Source organism: Eptesicus fuscus, chromosome 12 (assembly GCF_027574615.1).
Source record: "Eptesicus fuscus isolate TK198812 chromosome 12, DD_ASM_mEF_20220401, whole genome shotgun sequence".
NCBI lineage: Eukaryota > Metazoa > Chordata > Mammalia > Chiroptera > Vespertilionidae > Eptesicus > Eptesicus fuscus.
Genome location: NC_072484.1, coordinates 85,846,241 through 85,868,687, shown reverse-complemented (window position 1 = coordinate 85,868,687; position 22,447 = coordinate 85,846,241). Strand labels below are relative to the sequence as shown.

Below are 22,447 nucleotides of genomic sequence, written 5' to 3'. Positions count from 1 at the left end.
TTGCTTATTTTTATCCTTTAAAATATTTGATTATTTAATGAAAAAATAATAGCAATGCATTATAAACTTCAATAATATTTTTGTGAAGTCAATAGTGATAAGTCAAATATACATACTATAAATTATTAGCAAGCACTAAAGAAGCAAAAGAGTTATAGTTAATGAGCCCACAAGAATGGAACATATAAAGGACTTGTATGCATGCATATTAGCATAACCAATAGACACAGACACTGGGGCTTTTGGGGCTTGCCCTGGGTGGGAATGGATGGGGGGATCAATTGGGGAAAAATGGGAAATATGTAAAACTTTAAACAATAAAAAAAATTTTAAAAATGGAACATAAATGATTAAAAATAAGTAACCTCCCCAAAATTCAGAAAGAGAAGTAAAAGGGGCATAAAGAATATATGGGACAACAGAACAATAACAACAAAAAACCCCACACACAAATAGTAGGGTGGTAGATATAAACCCAATCATATCTATATTAACATTAAATGTAAATGGCCTAAACACCTCAATTACAATTCAGAGACTCTTAGATTGGATGAAGAAGCTAGACCCAACTACACGCTGCCTACAAAAGTCCACTTAAATATAAATACACAAACAGTTTGAAAGTAAAATAATGGAAAAATAAGTATCATGCTAACCTACAAACAAAAATTAGGCTGGAGTTGTCATTAATATCAGACGCAATGCAGATTACAGAGCAAAGAATATCAGCATTGATACAGAAAAATAGCTTATAAATGATAAACTGGTTAATTCATCTAGAGGACATAACAACCCTAAATAATTATGCACCTTATAACAGAGTCTCAAATTACAAGGGGGCAGAACTGGTAGAACTAATAGGAAAGAAAAATATTCACAAGTATAATTGCTTAATAAAGCAAAAGCTCAGACATCTCTTTTTCTGTTGTTGTTTTTCCCCCTCAAAATCAGTTCTAACCTTAGCTCACAGGATAACAATTCTCAAAAGCTCCATGATTCATGCCTGAAGCTATAGTTATGTTTGATCGGAAATTTTAGGACTGTGTCCTATCTCACTTGGTTATTATATTCTGTTGTTGCATTAAAGATATGATTTTCCAGAAGACCCTGTTTTTTTCATGTAAGAAGTGTAACTTCTCTGCAGTAGTGTGTGCTAGCTTCAAGTCAGGCTCAGATTCGACCCCAGCTTCCTTTCTCCATCCCGAAGAGCCAGGTCTTTGCTGTTTCTGGCAATATTTATCTGAGTGTTTTAATGTAACATTTAACTCTCTCATTAAAAATTAGCTTTGACTTTTCTTGTTTACTTTAATTCTCTTGCTGTCTTCTCTCATTAGTAAAATTGAGATGATACCTGACACTAACAAAATGTAGAGTTTGAAAGAATAAACTGGTATTTGTAAAGTACATGGAAGAAATGCACCGAGCAGCTGTCCATGAACATTAAATGACATGGGTAATTAAGAAGAGATTTGGATTATTCTGACCCAAATACAGTATTTTTTAAAATACAGAAGATGGAGGAATCATTTTTGATTGAATGCTTGGATTTAGTGTTGGTAGAATGAATGATCACATGATCCTTTAGTCATCAATTTGATTTTACAAGTGATAACTCAGGTTATAAAACTCAAGATGCAATGTGAAAGGGTTATAAAAAAAGGGGAATAAAGAGGGGAGATTTTTAGGTTTTAATGAAAGACACATATATATTTACTCCAATGAGGTCTTTTCTCCTCTAGTTCAATAATATTATTAATCTTTCCTAAAAGATTCTTCCAAATGGCCTTAGAAAATTCACCAGGTGTAAGACAGTGCATGTGCTTTGGACCTCGGGGAGTAGAAAATGAGAAAAGAGTTACAAATAGAAGGTTATGTATTATTAATGAATCCCCCTGAGGCTGTCCTTAAAGACGGCTAGAAAATGCCTGTAGGTTGAAAAGAACTAACCTAAAAAAAATCATAGAAGATAAAACCATTCCTCCTGATCTGTTCTGAGTAATGATCTTAGGGAATGACCTTTCCCCTACCCCTCGCTCCTCCCTGGCGACCAATGCTCATGTTCAATGCCTCTAACTCTCCCACTCAGGATTTTCTCAGCATTCTATTACAGCCCGAAACCATTTACATTTTTGCCTTTCACAACGAATAGAATGTCACTGCGTTGTTTATATTTTTGATTCAAGTTAATTAATTTTAGTAAATAAATATTTTATATAATTCCATGCATTTGTTGAGTTTTCTGAGTTTAGAAACCTAGAAACTTCAACTATTTTTTAAAACTGTTTGACATAGTCCACTATTTTTAACTGTGTTGGTTCTAGTCCACTTTTAGGTAAAGACGATAACATACTTGAATACTATAAATGTCATAGTTTATAAAAACACAATTCAAAGCCCATGTAACTATAGTATATATATTTGCTAAACTGATGATGTACAAAATGATAAAAAAGAACAATGCCTTATTTACATGTATGTTTTACCTTTAAAAAATTGCAAATAACTTGACTTTTATTATCTCATACAAATATTGTGAGGCAGCAGCATACTATTCCACTTTACACATGAGAAAACGAAGCTCATAGAGTCCCACAGCCACGGTGCCACCTATGACAGTGATCCATTGTTAGAGACAGAATTCAAACCCTCATTTGATACCAATGGATTCTGGACAAATTTAATCATAAATGGAACACCCACTTTTTAAATCTTTTTTTTACTAAACAGTCTAAAATAAAAATATTTCCAATTAGTATTATAAAAAAAGATATTTTCTTTTAATCTTTATTATTAAAAGGATTACATAGGTCCTCTTCCTCCGCCCCCCCCCCATTAACCTTTAGAAGTAGGAGGTAATACATTTACCTTATAAAATAAGTATTTTAATTAAGGCAAAACTTTACTGGTTTTGCAATGACAACAATGCAAATGTTCATACTTATATGTCTTACAAAGACTAACCTCTCCTCCTCTATTAACTCTTTTTAATATCTGTTAACTCCCTAACACCATCAAATAAAGGATAAAAGGTATTCTTTTCCCACATTTTCACTGAATAAATCACTTTCCCAAGATTAACCATTATGGCAGAGAGAAAAACATGGATCTAAACCCAGGTTTGAAGTGCCATCCAGTTCCACCTTTATTTACCTTTCAGTATGCTTAGATTATATTTTTAAAATATGTGTCCTTTGCAACCATGCCCTCTACTAAACATTATTGAAAAGAGAATAAAAATGAAAACAAATAATAATTAAATATTCAGGAAATAACTAAAAATAGCTCTCTGTAAGGGGGTTAAAACACTTCAAAAGAAGTGATAGTTGACCATTAAAACTGTAAAAGTTTTAATTATGCATGTTTTCTTCCATGGGGTAACATCAAATTCTAAGAACATTAGTTTACTGTATATCTCTGCGAATCCACATCAGTGTTGGTGACATATTTTAATTAAGTCTCCTTATGATATGTGATAGTTTAAAAAAAGTTCCTAAATATCACAACTCAAATACTATACTCAGTTGTGTAAGTAAACGAAGGCTGAGTACAATTTGAAGAGAACTTGGATTGGAGAGGGATCAGAAATATATGTAGAGAGGAGCTTGATAACTAAGCTACTGGCTTGACTTGAAAATTTGTTTTTTCATTTTGTTGTTTTACAGTCATAATGACATAGCCATAAAGCTTTATATATAAATGCAAAAGGTAAAGGAGGTAATGTGACTAGATAATTCAAGGTTAAAGAAAATCGACAGACTATCTTCCTAGTAAGAAAAAGATGAAAAGTATGTTGACTTTCATTTTATAAGAATTTTTAAGATTACAAGTTTCCATTTATCAGTAGAAAAAGAAAAATGACCTAATATACGTTTCATATCTTTATGACACATAGGCAAGGGTACACACAAGGGTACCCACTCCTGTGAATAGTCCTAGATAAAATGATCCAATTGAAAATCCAGAGAGGAAAAGTGTGTGTGTGTGTGTGTGTGTGTGTGTGTGTGTGTGTGTGTGTTGTGGATGGGTAGAAGACAGAAAAAGAGAATTGTTTTAAGAATATATGCTGCAAGCTGAAATAACATTCAAAAAACCATTTTTTTCAAGAAAGAAAATAATTGAAGTAAATTATTTATTTTCCTTAACAGAATAAAAACCACAGGTACTCACCTAACCTCTCAATGGAATAATACCGTTGTTTACTATCCACACGCACTGTCTCGGCATAAGGGCTTCCGACGCCATAACCAATAATGTAACCACGCACCACGATGTTTGGGTTCAAGGGAGGAGTCCAGCTCATGATGATGCAGTTGGTCTGGGGCCTCACATGAAGAGAGCTTGGCTGGTCAGGGACTTGAGACTCTAGAATTCAGAGAGAGGCATCATCAGCCTGTCTCCTAGTAGAACGCACAGCATGGTACAATTCCCACTCAAACAAGACTTAGCGTCATATTCCATAGATGCTCAGATGGTGTGTTACTTATGGCCCAAGTCCCTCCATGTTCCAGAATGTGAGACATTTTCCATGTTTGATTTGACTTGCACAGAATTTCTTAAGCCCAAGAGGCTACTGAATACTGTCCATTCTTCTTTATTATAATAGCTTTTCTCTGGGGTTGTTTTTTTTAAAATATATTTGTATTGATTTCAGAGAGGAAAGGAGAGAGAGAGAAAGATAGAAACATCAATGATAAGAGAGAACCATTGATCGGCTGCCTCCTGCACACTCCTATTGGCAATCGAGCCTGCAACCCAGGCATGTGCCCTGACCAGGAATTGAACCTTGACCTCCTGGTTCCAAGGTCGACACTCAACCACTGAGCCACGCCAGCCGGGCAGGAGTTTATGATTTAATGGGAATTGCAGACAAGTAAAAAGGCAGTTGTAAAATACTATTATAAATATTTGGGTAGGTTTAATACTGGCATATGCAATCCATTCTTTGATCAGGTAAATATTCTGGGAAGAAATTTAAAAATGTGCCCATCTAAACTTAATAGCCCATTAAGTGTTTTGGCACAGTTTCTAGCAATTAGTAGGTACTCAAAAATATTAGTGATTTGAACCTTATTCAAACTATTTGTGTTCATTATTTCTTTCCTACCTGAAAATGTCTAATGGTAACATTTGTCAAATTATGCAAGAGAATTTGATGATGAAAAGAAATAGTACAGTATATTTTCTTCTTGTTGTAATAGCAAAAGGAGATGTGATCTCTTCCAATATTATCTACCATCAACACACATACTTCTAGCTTAAGTGTTATATGAAAGTGTGTCTTCTATTCAAGTTTTAAAAATAGATACTGTACTAAGAGCTTCTCAAAAGATGCTACATTCTAAAGATACATCAACAGCATTTTCTAAAGATGCCTTTTTCTTCAAAGATTCCCATTTGTGAACAAAAAAGAGACACAATATTCTTTGTCCTGAAGAAGCCTGTGATGTAATATGCAAAGGCATCATAAAAAAATCTCAAAACATGGATATAAACCTTTTACAGCGAAACACAATGTCTGTGAAGGATTTTCCACTATAAACCTTAAAGAAAATAATAAAAGAAATGAAAGGGATGGTTTAATATTTAAATTAGCCAGTCAGAGAAAGACAAATACCATATTCACTTATATGTGGACTCTAGTGAACAAAATATATTGACGAACAAAACAGAAACAGAGGCATGGATACGTTGGTTCATAATTCAGAGTAGCCCATTTGTGTTCTGCTATTCACTTCTTAATATAAACAACAGAAATGAAAATTTTCCTTACACTACTATGTGAGTGAGTTTTCTCCAGTGCAGATGATGTTAAAAAGCACGAAAACAGTTACTACAAGAATGAACTATAAAACATTGACTCAGAAAATCTGCTGCGGAAGGTGGGTGACACGAATACTCTTTGGGGGTTGAAACTGAAATTCGCTACTCAGAAGTACATGAAAGATTTTGCAAATACCTCTAGGACAATGAGTGCACATATAAGGCATAGATAAGTATTAAGGCAATTACTGAAATCACTTGAAACCAAAGAACACATTTGGCCTGAAATATGCAAATTAATGAGGCCCAAAATTTCTACGGGAGTCTGAATTATTAAGATAAGTAGGTCAACTGCCATTCTTGATGATACGATGAAATTATGGATCCTTAGTTTAATTTGTTTCTGAAGAACAGTTATTATTCTTTCAGTGGTGATTACAGATTTCCACTAATGAGTAATGTTCACATATAACACATTAGGAAATTTATCAGATTAATCCCTGTGAATTTTCAACAATTACTGTGGATTGCCTATGTGCCAGTCATAGTATTATAGGACTAGGTAGGGGGATATAATTTCGAGAAGGTAATACCACAAAACAAAAAATGAAAGAATAAACAAGGAAGTCACGAGATCTTGGTAAGTGCCAGGCTGGTGGCATAGTAATTGACTCACCAATGAAGGCATCACTGGTAGAGTCTAAGGTGAATGACCAGAAAGAGCCAGTCAAGCAAACAACAGGGTGGAAAGCTTTATAGGCAGAGAGAAAACTGCTGGAGAAATCCTATAACAAGAGTGAGATTGGTATGAAAAACAAAACAAGCCCGCTGGCATGGTTCAGTGGTTGAGGGTTAACCTACTAACCAGGAGGTTACGGTTTGATTCCATGTCAGGGCACATGCCCGGGGTTTTGGGCTCAATCCCTGATGTGGAACGTGCAGGAAAAGCTGATCAATAATTCTCTCTCATCATTGATGTTTCTCTCTCTCTCTCTCTCTCTCTCTCTCTCTCTCTCTCTCTCTCTCTTCCTCTCTCTCTCTCTCTTTCTCCCTTCCTCTTTGAAATAAATAAAAAAAGAAAAAGAAAAATGAAAAACAAGAAAGCAAAGAGCGTGATAGAGGGTAAGAAGGAAAATGAAGAAGATAAAAAGGGGGTCACCCAATGGGAATGTGAAATGGTGCAATTACTATGAAAAATATAAAGGCAGCTCTTCAAAAAATGAAAAATAGCATTACCATATGATCTTTTTAAGTGTTCAGAATGTAAAATTCCATGTAGACTGACATTTTTTATTTCAAGCTTAGTGCTCATTGTTTTCATACCTTTGGGCCTCAAAATGATGCTAATATAAAACCACAACACAAACCAACTGGTTTATCTTATTTTATGCAAACTTTTATTTTGGTACAAGCGTACTTCTCTTTGTCAATGATTCTAACTACAACCAAAAAATTTCTTCTGGCAACTGTATTAATTTCCCATTGCTGCCATACCTTGTGGTTTAAACAAAGAGAGAACTCATGGATATGGACAACAGTGTGGAGATAGCGGGGGGCCTGGGGGGGGGAAGGGGTGAGTGCAGGTGGAAGAAGAGGGCATAGAGGGGATAAATGGTGATGGAAATAATAAAACAAAATAAATAAAACACCGCACATTTGTGATGTTGCATTCCTGGAAGCCATAACTCCAGGATCAATCTCACTCAGTGAGCTAACTCAAGGTGTCAGCAGGCCATGCTCCTTCTTGAGGCTTTAGAGATGATGCTTTCTTGGCTCTTTCAGCTTTTTCTAGAGATTGCCCACCTTCCTTGGCTCCTGGCTCCACATTTCCAAGCTCTGCTTCTCTTGTCACATCTCTGTCACTCTGATCTCCCTCCTCCCTCTTATAAGGACCCTTGTGAGTTTATCGGGCCCACCTGGACAACACAGGATAATCCCCAAGATCCTTAGCTTAATCACATCTGCCAAATCTCTATTGTCATGTGAAGGAATATTTTAAAGGACATGCGCATTTTGGAAGCCATTATTCAGCCTACCACGACTCACAATATTTTCCTTTCCTTCCCCTTCCCTTCCTTCCCCTTCCCTTCCTTCTCTCCTCTCCTCTCCTCTCCTCTCCTCTCCTCTCCTCTCCTCTCCTCTCCTCTTCTCTCCTCTCCTCTCCTCTCCTCTCCTCTCCTCTCCTCTCCTCTCCTCTCCCCTCCTCTCCTCTCCTCTCCTCTCCTCTCCTCCCCTCCCCTCTCCTCTCCTCTCCTCTCCTCTCCTCTCCTCTCCTCTCCTCTCCTCTCCTCTCCTCTCCTCTCCTCTCCTCTCCTCTCCTCTCCTCTCCTTTCCTACCTCCCTTCTTTCTCTTCCCCTTTTCCTTCCTCTCTCCCTCTTTCCCTCCCTCTGTCTCTCCCTCTTTCCCTCCCTCCCTTCTTTCCTTTTTTCTTTCTATTCTTCAATTTTTTCCCCAAGTAGTCAAAGCTTATTTTTCTCATTTCTCATTCTTCTGCCAAGAGATATTCCATTTTTCAGAGCCCACTTTTTGAATGAGTTTGACAGTTTTATTATGTAGTGTTCCTTCTTTCTGGGTGGTCTCATCATCTTCTATTTTATCAGTACTGTGGAAATAGCTTTATGCATTTCTTCTCGCGTTTTAAAACGAATGAATTTGTGACAATCCCATTTCACTCAACAATTACCTGATCAGGCTAGTAGGGCTGGAAATTAGAGACTGCTCCTAGGTTCACCATTTTTGCTACATCCCATTTGTGTTTTCAGGAGTCTCTGCAATGCAAATTCTTGCTAGCCAATCTCCTCCATTTCAGGGTAGAAGTTTAATTTTTAAACTACTTTATGACAGATGTGCATAGCAGTTTCTATCTGCTCATTTCAAAATTAGAAAGGGGGGTCAACACAGAGGTTTCCCCCAGCTTAATTTCCTAGAACAGTGATTTTGAACCTTTTTCATCTCATGGCACACATAAACTAGTTATTAAATTCTGTGGCACACCAAAAAATATATTTTTTGCCAACATGCCAAAAAGTAGGTATAATTTTGATGAATTCACACTGGACATCTATTGTTGTATTGGCTGTTGTCACTTATTTATTTGACAACCTAAGGGAAAAGGAGTCAGTGGTCCTGACTAAGTAGTCAGGTATTGCATGTTGGAAGGTCTCGCTGCACACTGGTGAGAAATCGCTGTCCTAGAGGGCACTTGGTTCAACTTCATCACAAATCCTCTCAGACCGTTCGTTATGCAAGACATTTACATAAGAACTTTGGGGAATTCTAACAATGTTGCCTTTTTTAAGCTGAAGTTTTGAGGCACAAATTAAATATTTTACAACTTCCCAGCTGTTAGTTATTGCAAACATGGTTTCAGGCAAACCTGAACCAACAGTGAGGTTTGTTCTATAATCACTTTAACAAAACATCCTAATTAAAGGGCGATCCATGAGGAATAGGGGTATTTCTTTAAGTTACTGTTGATCGTCAACCAGTTAAGCCAAGCGGAGAATGCAGGAGGAAGTCCGGAAGCCACAGGAGACAGAACTGCTTTCTGCTCTCTGCCCCAACCACTGTGTCTGTGCAGCTGATTGCAGGGCTCAGAGTTACCACCTAAGGAGGAGATCACCCCATTGGGGTTCACCAAGAGACTCCAAAGCCGTGGGGAAAGTAATGCAGCCCAAGGCATCTAGAGAGGGCTAACACTGCAGTTCCCTTCCAATGCAGATTTTTTTGGCTACAGCAATGTCTTCCATTTCTGTTGGTTTTCAATCCCTTCTCCATATCCACAATTTATAAAAAAATCCAGCAATTTTAATATCAAAATTTCTGACTTTAGAATGTTTAGAATTCAAAGTTTTCTAACATTAGGCATGAAAGATTTGGTAGAACTCATTTATATCTTATTTTATGGTTTAAACATATACATGAATAAGTTTAGATGGGAAGAGGTGAATATTTTTTAAAAATCTCCTTAATATCCTATATAATAAAAGCATAATATGCAAATTGACTGAACGGCCAAACAGCGGAATGACCATCTGAACGACCATCCGGACGACCATCTGGGACCACGCTATGACACTCACTGGCACCAGGCCAGCCAAGGTGGGTGCAATGCGATTGGTTGGAGGCTTGGCCATCGCCCCATGATTGCGTCGCAGAGGGAGGCCCAGGCCACTCACCAGTGAGCTGCAGAGGGTGGGTTGGGCCTCCCTCTGCAAGGGAAGCCCGGGTCCCAGGTGCCAGAGGGAAGCCGGTGCTGGCAGCCAAGGGAAGGAAGGCCTACTCTTGCACGAATTTCATGCATCGGACCTCTAGTTCATATATATTTTGTAAGCCATCAGGCTGAGTTTTCCTTTGGAGCTACTAGTGACCAACTCTGAAGTTGTACACTTGTCCAGATATATTAATTCCCATCAAGATTCATACTTTTTAATATTTGAATAATACAGATATAAAAGAGAAAAATAGGATGGAGGATGAGAAATTTAAATCATTTTAGGGGAGTATCTCAGTGCAAAGAGGCCACGAGTCAATAAATTGAGAAGGCCTTAGGACCAATATGTCTGGTCCTCTTAATTTCTTATAGCAAGCAAATCATTGCTTTACAAACCCTAGCTGGTTTGGCTCAGTGGATAGAGCATCGGCCTGCGGACTAAAGGGTTCCAGGTTTGATTCCGGCCAAGGGCACATGCCCGGGTTGTGGGCTCGATCCCCCCTCCCCAGTAGGGGGCGTGCAGGAGGCAGCCAATCAATGATTCTCTCTCATGATTGATGTTTCTATCTCTCTCTCCCCTTCCCTTCCTCTCTGAAATCAATAAAAAAATATATTAAAAAAAAAAAAGAAACACCTCTCTCCCACAATCATATGGTTAGCTGCCCTGAAATGGCTATTAGTTTCCATTTTGTTTTGAAGGTGAACAATCTCAAATCATAATTTATAACAGTACTATGTACAAGAAGTATCAATCCTACTCACTATCTTCTATTAATTTTTATTTACCTTTTTGTGATGGTACCTTGTGGGTAAGGTCAGGATTGCCTAATCCAGTGGTTGGCAAACTGCGGCTCATGAGCCACATGCAGCTCTTTGACCCCTTGAGTGTGGCTCTTCCACAAAATACCATGTGCGGGTGTGCACGTACAGTGCGATTAAAACTTCGTGGCCCATGCGCAGAAGTCGGTTTTCAGCTCTCAAAAGAAATTTCAATTGTTGTGCTGTTGATATTTGGCTCTGTTGACTAATGAGTTTGCGGACCACTGGCCTAAGCAATTATCATCCATAGAGCAAAGTGGAAGAATGAGAAAAGAGACTATATTCAAAATGTGTTAAGCTTATTGACTGGTAAATGAGTACCATTGGAAAGAATGAGGATGCATTTTGAACCAATATTGGCAGAAATAATGTTCCTAAAGGCATTCTTTTAGAAGAATATCTCCCATGCTGCCTCACACACCTTCCCTGCATACCTAGTCAACCCCTTTCCCTGAAGTTTCTAGCTCCAGTGTTATTTGTCTTCATGAAGTCTTTGCAACCAGTGCAGCCATTACCTGTTTATCCCTCAAGAGAGCTGCTCCCATCTCTTTCATGTCTGTACCCCCCTCCCCCAGTTGGCACACTTGAGGTTCTTAATTATATTTAATAATAACTGCATCACCAATAAAATGAAGAAAAGGTAAGGAGGTATGCTGCATTCATAAGAGGATGTTATGAAGCCACAGGCTTGGAAATGTTCCAGCAAATCCAATTAAGCAGCATTGATTAGGACTCTGCTCATGGGCCCAGCATAGAGATTCTTCATCAAAATAGATATGTGAATTGGATTATGGCAAGATTGCATGGACATGAAAAGCATGCAGGGAAATAAAAGTTTTGTGCCATCCTGGGAGCGGTGACACTACATTTTAGTTTCATGTAGGTTGTGAGTCATTCGAGTGAGGGGAAGGAGCACATGAGTCAAGTGGAGAGCCCCATCCATCCTGGGTGTTTTATGGGACCTTCGGCACCTCTGCCCATTTATCTCCACTTCTTCTGGTAAGAGATACAGTCTCTGGGTTTGGGTAAATGATATGACCTCATTTCTTAGAATACTTTGCCTTGAATCACTGTCTCCCATTGTCCCAGGGTCAGTTCCAGAGCATTCGTGGAGGCTCTGCTCTGATAATCTGCACTGGACATTCACTCACAAACCGGGTCTGGAGTCTTAGCTCCCCAGTTACTTATAAACTTTAAAAGTTAAATAGAAAAATAAGGTATCCGTATAGCATATCCTGTCTTTTTATTCTTTAGAGAAAACCGATCACATCCTCATGACTTCAGGCCCAGCTACCTTGGCCTCCTTGCCATACTTCTACCACTAACTGGGCTCCAGTATCAGGATGTGGTTTCTTTCTGGTCCTTCTGCCTGAAGGGCTCTTGTCTGACCTAAACATAAGGCTGCCTCCCTCACTGCCTTAAGGTCTGTGCATATATTTTACCTAATCAAAGAGATCTTCTCAATCCCCTACGGTCAAACAGTAGTTCCTAACCATTTGCTATTCACTCTACCATGCTTTGTTTTTCTTTAGAGCATTTATCACTATTTCTATCTCAATACAATGTATAAACATTGAGAGTAGGGACCTTACTTATTGCTTCACACCCCTATACCTAAAATAATGCCTGTTTATATATAGGCCTTCAAGAAGAAACACCTGTTAAATAAATAAATACATAAACTAATGTTCGCAAACCTACTAGTGAAGGATATGAGCTTTGTGAATTGCCACTGTATAGCTCCACAACTTTTCAATTTATATTACCTACGTCTAGTTAAAGAATAAGTCTATAAACGGTAAAAGCTATGTCTCAAGTAAAGCAGAAAAATAAGGTATAAGGTATAGCTTAGATAACATCTTCTAGGATTCAAGTTATTTTTCCACAAAGTATAATATTTCCTCTAAGGTTGTCCCAACTAGGTTGGCCCAAGTTTGCCTACTTCTAATACATTGTCTTTGTTTGTTTCTGCCAGAGTGATCTCAAAATGCACATATAATTAAGTCACTATTTTAAAAAGCCCATTAATGACTTGCTTAGGCTAAAGTATATTATTGCTTTAATGATATTCCTAGGACAGAGTTCAAACTCCTTAATTTACTCTTGTCAGATTTAGAACCCGAGTATCTTACAAACCTCATCATCTGTCATCTGTGTGTTTTAGTCTTGATGGCTTTTTTCCCCAGGCCCCCAGCAGTTCCATTGTCTGTCTTGACTTTATACCTGCATTTACCTTGCCCTCTCTTCTTCCTCCCTCAATTTCTAATGCGCGCTTTGGCGCAGCTAATTCCTGTTCATTCAAGTCTCAGTTTAAGTGCCAATCTTGATTATGTTTGTCTATTTGCCTATTAATCTATCTCTCCATCCATCCTATGTTAATAAGAGGGACACAGCCAATATTCAACTGGCTTTGAACTAAAAAGTGGCAATTTCCTATTACTTCACCACGAATGTTTGTCTTTCTTTGTCATACTCTAAGATCCACAAGCAAAAGATCATGTCTTCCTTATTTATTATTCTATCCTCAGAGCTAAACACAGTGCCTAAAGCTTAGTACATTTTCTTTCAATAGTCTTTGAATGAATGTGCTGTCCCGTGTCAGTGATTACCATTATTGTGGAAACAGCATTTGTTTATTATTTTAGTGCTGTCATAATTACTTTGTAAAATCTAATCAGTGACTATATTAAAATCATGAATGAGGGTAGATTCTTTAGAAAGAGAAAAAGGGAAAGGTCAATGAGGAGAAAAATGAGAAGGAAGAGTTTGAGAAAGAAAGGGAGGATAGACTTGAGAAAGGGTGATGGAAGAACCAGAACAAGAGTAAAAATGAGAAGGGAAGGAGGAAGAGAGAAAGAGGACAGAAAAGGGAAAGAATATAGAACTAATAGGCCTAATAGTAATTTCACTGTCAGTTATTTAGAAAGTTGTCTTGTGTCATCATATTTTCAGTACACATGTATTTCTTCTTATTTTTTTTAATCCTTGTCTGAGGATATGTTTTTATTAATTTGAGAGAGAGAGAGGAATTGAGAAAGAGAGAAACATCAATGTGAGAGAGAAACATCCATATGTGCCCCCACTGGGAATCGAACTCTCAACCTTTTGGTCTAAGGGGTGATGTTCCAACCAACTGAGCCAATAGGCTAGGACCACATGTATTCATTCTTTTAGCCATTTTTTCTTGGTCCCAGTTTTGATCACCTAGCTTCAAGTTTACAGATCACAATTTCTTTTTTCAAGTATCACTCATTTGCATGAATTTCTACCTCTTTCACTTGTAAGTTGTAATCTCTATAGTATATTTTTGTTTTATTATTTAGATGTTTTTTTCTGTTGTTTTCATTCCTTTCTCTTGATTTTTATTTTCTTATTTAGCTATACTAGAGGCCCGGTGCACAAAATTCCCTCAGCCCAACCTGCACCCTCTACAATCCAGGAGCTCTCAGAGGATATCCTACTGACGGCTTAGGCCCACTCCCCATGGTTCTCTGCTTTCTGCAGGGCCTGGAGGTTTCCCTGCAACCATGGAGATGAAGCCCCCATGCCCTGCTGTCGCTCTCTGCCTGCTGCCGCCATGTGCCATGTGAAGGAAGCCCCAATGCCCTGCAGTGTGCTCTGTCTGCTGGGCCTGGGGGCTTCCCAGACACAGACACACTAAGGAAGCCCCATGCCCTGTTGTCCGGGCTCTGTCTGCCGGGCCTGGGGGTGTTTCCACTGCCACTGCCCACTAAGGAAGCCCCCAAGCACTGCTGTCTGGGCTCTGTCTGCCATGTCTGGGGACTTCCCTGCCACTGCCCCACTTAGGAAGCTGCCATGCCCGGCTTTGCAGGGCCTGGCGGCTTCCCGGCTGCCGAGATCAGGAAGCCACCATGCCCTGCTCTCCTGGCACTGGAGTCTTCCCAATAGCCTCTGCGACCAATGGGAAGACACCAGGCCCCACTCCTCCGTGGGGTCCGTGTGCGCGGGGCTTGGCGGCTTCCTGATCACCGTGGCGACCAACGGGAAGACGCTAGGCCCCGCGCACACGGCGGAGGAGTGGGGCCTGCCGCAGCACTAAGGAAGCAACCATGCCCTGCTCTCAGTGCTCTGTTTGCTGGTGGGACAGGCCAGACACTCCAGCAGCGGGGCTGAGGGGACTGGGCGCCACCATCTTGTGGGTATGGGGGCCGCCATTTTTGTTGCGGAGTGATGCCTAATTTGCATATTACTCTATTATTAGATAGGATGATATTTTTATTTCATAAAATATTTCTCATCTTCTAATTTTGAAAAATTTGCTTATATTTAATTTAGTGTTTGATTTTTATATGAATCACAATAACTATCAAATCAAGAAAGTAAAGTAGATTGTCCTTTATATAAAAATTAAGTGTCAAATATTAATAACCATAACATAAACAAAAAATATAAATTTCTGTTTTGCATAAGCATCATAAAACAGCAAAAAAACTATGCAAAGTAATTATATTTCATGATAATTATCAGAAATTGTAGCAGTTCCTGTGACAAAAATGTTTAAGGTCAACTATTCAAAATAAATATAAAAAAGGTAACTTCAAATTATCTTTAAAAAAGTAACATATTATGAGGATATACTTAATGCATAATTAATTTATATTTACATGGCATTGTTGAAGACTATACTCATTAAAGGTTTTTGATTTTGCATCTAAAGATATAGAAAAAATAAATATCCCCCATGATGGAGTTCATTAACTTTTTAAAAGAGAGTCTTTGAAGCTGAAGTAGAAGGAAGATAGAAGTCAGAGTGATAATGACTGAGGAAAGGTCTTACCATCTAGATCATTCTCTGGGGTCTCCACTGTGTACCAGTTGGAAGCTGGTCCCGTGCCATTGACTGTCATGGCTGACACTTGAAAACTGTACTGACTTCCTTTCTCCAGTCCTAGGAAAGAGTTTTCCACAAAGAAAAAAAAATACTGAGTAACTATTTCTAGCTGAGTTTCAAAACTTTTAGTTAAATTTTAACAACTGTAGACATGCTTTATGTTGTTTGTGATGGTTGAGGTAATTATTGTTATTTTGGCCAAAAGGTCAGACATATTATAGCAAGAACTCAAATTATTTTTCATATATTCTTATTTATTTTGGTCCAGTTTATAAAAATGTATCCCTGAAAATAGCCTGAGGGTAGATGCAGAATATAAAATATGAACGATGAAGAAATAATCAGAAATAGCAAGGATCATTTTTCCTCACAGTCCAGAAGAGGCCTGCCTATAAATCAAAAACCATCAATCTAAAAATTTATGTCTTCATCATCCATTCAAGGTCAGTGATTATGTTTTATTTGGGCAAAGCAAAAAGAATCCAAAGCTACTGCACTTCAGCAAAAAATATTAGGGCTTTCTTCTCCCAAAACCATCACAAGGCATACTTTGTTTTGCATTGCTTCCATAACAGAGCATGACACAAGTCTATCTCTATGATAATTTGTACATATAATATTGTATACTGCAGGCTAATTTTAGAGTACAGGTAGATGAGAGAGCCTGTGGATCATTAGTGTGATATGTGTTAATTTTTTATGTAAATAATTTTCCTTTTAGCTGAATCGCTAGTAGCTCATTAACACAACAAATTACTGTAAAACAGATGACACCTGTCAAAGGAACATGTGACATTTTTGAGATGTTGAGGACTCAGTTGAAATTGACAAGTCCTTAAATCTCAAGGTGTTGAACAACCCTGATAAAGGTAAAAATGTAATCCCTCTTTGCTTTTTTTTTCATTAATCAAAAATGGCACACACATTTAGTGCCCAGGAAAATTAATAAAGAAAATAAACTACTGTGGAAATGAGGCTTATATTATGTACAACATTATGCATTTGCAGATTTTTGCATTGGAGAATGAACAAATGTTAGTATTAAGGGGAATTATAACTTACTACTCAGAGGAGATAGTGTTTTAAGAGATGGATAGAATGGACTTCTGAATGTCAAGGGACAGTTACCATCAATAAATAGTACCATTAGAGAAGACAACTTGATTAACTCACCCACACAAAGGAATCTATAACACAAAATATCCTATTAAGGACTTCTGATTTTATAAAATAGACTGAAGCTCCATGAAGACATGGCCTGAGAATGGTGTTGGTACTGTTGTTGTTTTTGTTATTATTAGTATTTTAACTGTATGTCCACAGAGCCCACCACAGTGCCTGACACATGAAAGGCACACACATAAAACAACTATTGAAAGATCCACTAACACACGAAGAAAATCTATTATAATAAAAGGCTAATATGCAAATGGTCATCATGCCCTCATGCGTAACGACTGGTGAGCAAGAGGCTGCATCCCTGCCCGGCGCCGGCTGGGGATGTGACTGATGCTGACTGACGCTGTGTTCCCGCCTGGCAGGGCTTGACGGGGGACCTGAGGCCCCGCCCCCACCCCCCAGCAGGACCTGAGGCTGTGCCCCCCGCCTGCTGGGGCTTGACGGGGATAGGGCCGGCTGAGTCTGGGTCTCACACAATGGGATGGGGCTGGGTCTTGGTCTAGCGTGATTTTGAGGCATGCGCAGGTGGGCGGGGACTTGATTCTGGGTCATGCAGCATGCCCCAGACTCTGACAGGAGGAAGGTTTTCATATACATTTTACTAATTTTCTTTCATCTCTGACACTTCTATTATAGAGAAAGGGCAAATAGCAATATTAAAATATTTCCTCTAATTCCCTTTTAATGTGCACAAATTTCGTGCACCGGGCCACTAGTATAATGCTAAAATACACTATCCAACATCATCAGGAAGGTGGCAAACACATACTTTTAACTTAAGATCTTTGTCATGCCTCAAGTAGGCTCATTGTTCACCATGTTTTGTCCTTTGGTTATCTGCTATTTGTTAATATTTGATACCTTCTTAATGAGATTTAAGTGCACAATATAGTATTGTTGACTCTAGGCAGTATGGTGTAACACAGATCTCTACAACTGACACAGCTTGCATAATTGTCACTTTATACCCACTGAACAACTTCTCATGTACTCTCTCCCTTGTCCCTGGCATTCTATACTCTGCTTCTATGTGTTTGACACTTTATACCTCCTGTAAGTAGAATCGTGCAGTATTTGTCCTTCTGTGACTGACTGGTTTCACTTAGCATGTCTTCCATGTTGTCGCAAATACCACACTAAAACACTCCTTTGTTTGTCAGTGGACATTTGGGTTATTTCTTCATCTCGGCTATTGTGAATAATGCTGCAGTGAACCTGGACGTGCAAGTATCCTTTCCAGATACCCATTTCAGTTCCTTTGGATGTATTCCCAGATGTGGGGTTGCTGGGTCATTGGCAGTTCTACTTTTAATCGGCAGTTCTATTTTTAATATTTTGAGGAAACTTTCTACTGTTTTCAGCATAGTTTTTGCTTTCAAAGTTAATGTTTAAAATATTTTAATATAAATAATACTTTACAGATTCATATAACAGCCAGTCACTAAGGGAACTCAAGACAAGAACATGGTATAGTGCAGGCTGCAGATAACCAGGAGCCAGGACACCTGTGATTTAGTTGGGATCATCAGTTTAGCTAGTAAACAGATGTTAGCAATGTCAGGCTTTGGGCCTCTGCTACCTTTTCAGTAAAACAAGGGGTATAGGTGAGATGAATGGTATAGTTCCTGCTTTGGTTAGTTCAGTCTCCAATCTCAATGTGTGTGTATGTGTGTGCGTGCGCACCTGCATGTGTGTTACTCAGCTGCTTCTAACTATAATTTAATTCTTAAAAAAAATGTATGGTGCAGGTAGCAATTCTTTTCTTAGCTGTAACAAAATTTCACTGTTGAAAGCTGATTGCCTTCTGCCTATTTCTATCTCCAACAATACTAAGTGCCTTCAAGCTTTGTAATTCTTTTGTTCTATTTCTCATTTCTTAGAGCTTATGGCAAGAGACGGTATATTATTCAAACAATATGATCCCCCTTTATTCTCCTAATGTTAACCTTGTTATAAAATGTCTATGCTATTGTTTTAGTTTTTCAGCCCTTGAAATATCAATGTGTGTTTATCATTGTTTATTCTATCTCGGCCATGAAACACAAGAAAACTCCTGAACTCAATCCCAAACAAGCTTTGCTGAAGAGCTCTCAAAAATTCAAAAGAGCACTTTAAAATATAGTTGACAGAGCTTCCACAATAAACTGATCATTGTGGTTTAAAATCCTTGTTATAACTCAGAATTACTTTGTTATTGCAGATGTCTATTATCCTAGCAAAACACACACAACAACAACAACAACACACACCTGTATAACACATAGAGGATTGTACAAAAAAAGTGTTTGCGTGTCTATACCTGAATATATATTTATATCGTCCAATGAAACATTCTGGCATTTCCAATTTTCTAACAGCCAATTCAATATATCCATGTGTCTTACAGGTATTGAAAACATGGGGTCAAATCCTGTACATTTTAAAGTGTTATAGATCTCCATAGAAAATCAATTACTGTGCTTACTAGAAAGTGCATAAGTTACTAAATGTATCCTGGGGAAAGGGGAAAACCACAGCCAATCTCCCAGGGTCAGTTCCGCGCTGACTTCTCCACGCTTTGCAGCATCGAAGATACGTCCACAACATCTAGAAATTCCCACAACATCTGTGTGGGAAGCCACTCCACATAGCAGAGGAAGGGAAGGCCGATGTTTTGTAAAACTTGTTTTTCCTGTTTTTAGGGCAGAAGGCTATTTTCTGGCTCTCTTTTATTTCTTTGCTTCAAATTAATACTGGCACTTGTGCGGCTTTTGTGCAATAAACATCAGTTACAGTTTTAAATATAACTGCTCAGGTGATGTTTGCGTTTTATGGGTGTCGACATGAAGAAAGAACAGTATGAATGAAGCCTTCAGATTTGGAGTCGAGAGTCCTACAAAGCTATGCAGGTGAGAGCAAGCACTTGTGAGCCAGTCCAACAACAAGTTGAGCGATTTCTTCGTGATAAGCTGGAATGATATTAAACCAGCGTGGTGATGGGTTATGTCATGTTGATTTGAAGCTCTGATTGCCACACACATTTTAGATGAATAAAAAATGTGGGAGTAAATTATTTATTTTTGAATAAACCAAGTTTATGAGAGGGTACAATTCAAAATAATTGTCCTTGAGAGAAAAATAATAGGAGGTGTCTCCGGAGAGTAGAATAGTGTCCCCCTGAACATAAGAATGTGACCTTCCTTGAACATAGGGCCCCTGCAGAGATAATAAGTTCAAGATTTCAAGATGACTCTCTCTCTGTCCCTCTCCCTTTCTCTCTCTAAAAATTAATAACAACATATATATTTTTAAAAAGCCCTGGCTGGTGAGGCCCAGTTGGTTGAGTGTCATCCCAGACATCTAAAGGTCCCTGGTTCAATTCCTGGTCAGGGCACATATGCAGGTTGCAGGTTTGATCTCGGTCGGGGGTAGAGAGGAGGCAACTCATAAATGTATCTCTCTCCCTCTTCCTTCCTCTCTCTCTAGAAATCAATAAAAATATCTAAAATATTTCAAGATGAAATCATCCTGGATTTATGGTGGAGTATACACCGTGACTGGTGTCCTTATGAGAGGAGAGGGCATGGAGACACACAGAGGAAGGTCTGCAGACATGGAGGCAAATATCTGAGCAATGCATCTATGAGCCAAAGAATGGCAAGGATGGCCAGCAACCACTGGAGGTTAGGAGAGAAACGTGGGATGGGTGCTCTCTCATAGCCTCCAAGAGAACCGACCCTGCTGAGGCATTGATTTTTAACTTCTCACTGACATTTTAAAAAATGATTGGCTATGGTGAATTGTACTGCTATGAACATCGGGGTGCATATATCCTTTCTGATTGGTGTTTCTAGTTTCTTGGGATATAGTCCTAGAAGTGGGATCACTGGGTCAAATGGGAGTTCCATTTTTAGTTTCCTGGGGAAACTCCATACTGTTCTCCACAGTGGCTGCACCAGTCTGCATTCCCACCAGCAGTGCAAGAGGGTTCCTTTTTCTCCGCATCCTCTCCAGCACTTGTCCTTTGTTGATTTGTTGATGATTGCCATTCTGACAGGTGTGAGATGGTACTGCATTGTCATTTTGATTTGCATTTGCATCTCTCGGATGATTAGTGACTTTGAGCATCTTTTCATATGTCTCTTGGCCTTCCTTATGTCCTCTTTCAAAAATTATCTATTTAGGTCCGTTTCCCATTTTTTGATTGGGTTGTTTATCTTTCCTTTGTTAAGTTGTATGAGTTCCCTATAAATTTTGGAGATTAAACCTTTATCAGTGATAACATTGGCAAATATGTTCTCCCATGCAGTAGGCTTTCTTGTAGTTTTGTTGATGGTTTCTTTTGCTGTGCAGAAGCTTTTTATTTTTATGTAGTCCCATTTGTTTATTTTCTCTTTAGCTTCCATTGTCCTAGGAGCTGTATTGGTGAAGATATTGCTTTGGCGTATGTCTGAGATTTTGCTGCCTGTGTATTCCTCTAATATTTTTATGGTTTCCCGTCTTATGTTTAAGTCTAAGTGCCCATCAGCAGATGAGTGGATTAAAAAACTGGTACATCTACATAATGGAATACTACGCTGCAGTAAAAAAGGAGGAATTCTTACTATTTGCAACAGCATGGATGGAACTGGAGAGCATTATGCTAAACAAAATAAGCTAGTCAGCGAAAGATAAATATCACATGATCTCACTCATTTGAGGAGTATAATGAACAACATAAACTGATGAACAAAAACAGATCCAGAGACAGAAACGCATCGATCAGACCATCAAACCTCAAAGGGAAGGTAGGGGAGGGCAGGGTTAAGGGGGAGAGATCAACCAAAGGACTTGTATGAATGCATATAAGCCTAGCCAATGGACACAGACACCAGGGGGGTTGAGGGCATGAGTGGGGGCAATGGGAGGATAAGAACACATATGTAATACCTTAATCAATAACGAAAAAAAAGAATAACAAATAAAAAATGATTATACCTTCTGCAGAAAGAAAATCCTATAAGTTTGTCTATTTAGGGAGTCAGAATCTTGATTTAATATTACTGGGTTTAATGTGATACTTTCCATTTGCCAAAAACATTGCACAAATACTAAAACGTCACAGCAGCAAGTTCATTTGGCCACGTGGCTACTGTTCCACACTTACTTTCTGGGTCCACTCACTTCTTAGCTGTGCAGTGGGACTACAGTTAGCTGTAGTGGGAGGAAATCTTCAATTTTTGTAACCCAAAGTTGCAATATGACACTAGAGTCTTGATTTTTTTTTTACACTTTACATATGCAATTAAAAATACATATTTTATTGTTATAAAAGTTAGCAGCAATCACTATTAATATTTGGTATACATTATTCTAAATATTTTCCAATGATTTCTTTTTTTTTTGTTTATAAATATGGGCTTATATACTAATCCTGATTGAAAAAAAAAGTTAGTGATATAATATGTTTTAAATACTTAATATATAATTTAGTATTTTTGTATTACTTCATTTTCAATAGATGTACAATACTCCATGATATGATTATGTCTGAAATTTCTAGCTAACTGTCTACAATTGGATATTTAGGATCTTTTTTATTATTTGTTATTAAAGTAACAGTGCAAAGAGTTAATCATTCTTAGAGTAAAAAACTTTGCCAAAA

At 38.3% G+C, this 22,447-nt stretch overlaps 1 protein-coding gene across 1 annotated transcript in view; it reads right to left on the bottom strand.

Annotated features, from left to right (window-relative positions):
- The window catches only part of DCC (DCC netrin 1 receptor), a 566,817-nt gene that overhangs the window by 127,907 nt on the left and 416,463 nt on the right, over positions 1-22,447 (bottom strand). The window contains exons 14-15 of the mRNA XM_054723604.1: positions 15,592-15,702; positions 4,168-4,362 (exon numbers count right to left, since the gene is read on the bottom strand). Of these exons, the coding sequence (XP_054579579.1) occupies positions 4,168-4,362; positions 15,592-15,702 (306 nt within the window). The remainder of the gene's footprint in view (positions 1-4,167; positions 4,363-15,591; positions 15,703-22,447) is intronic.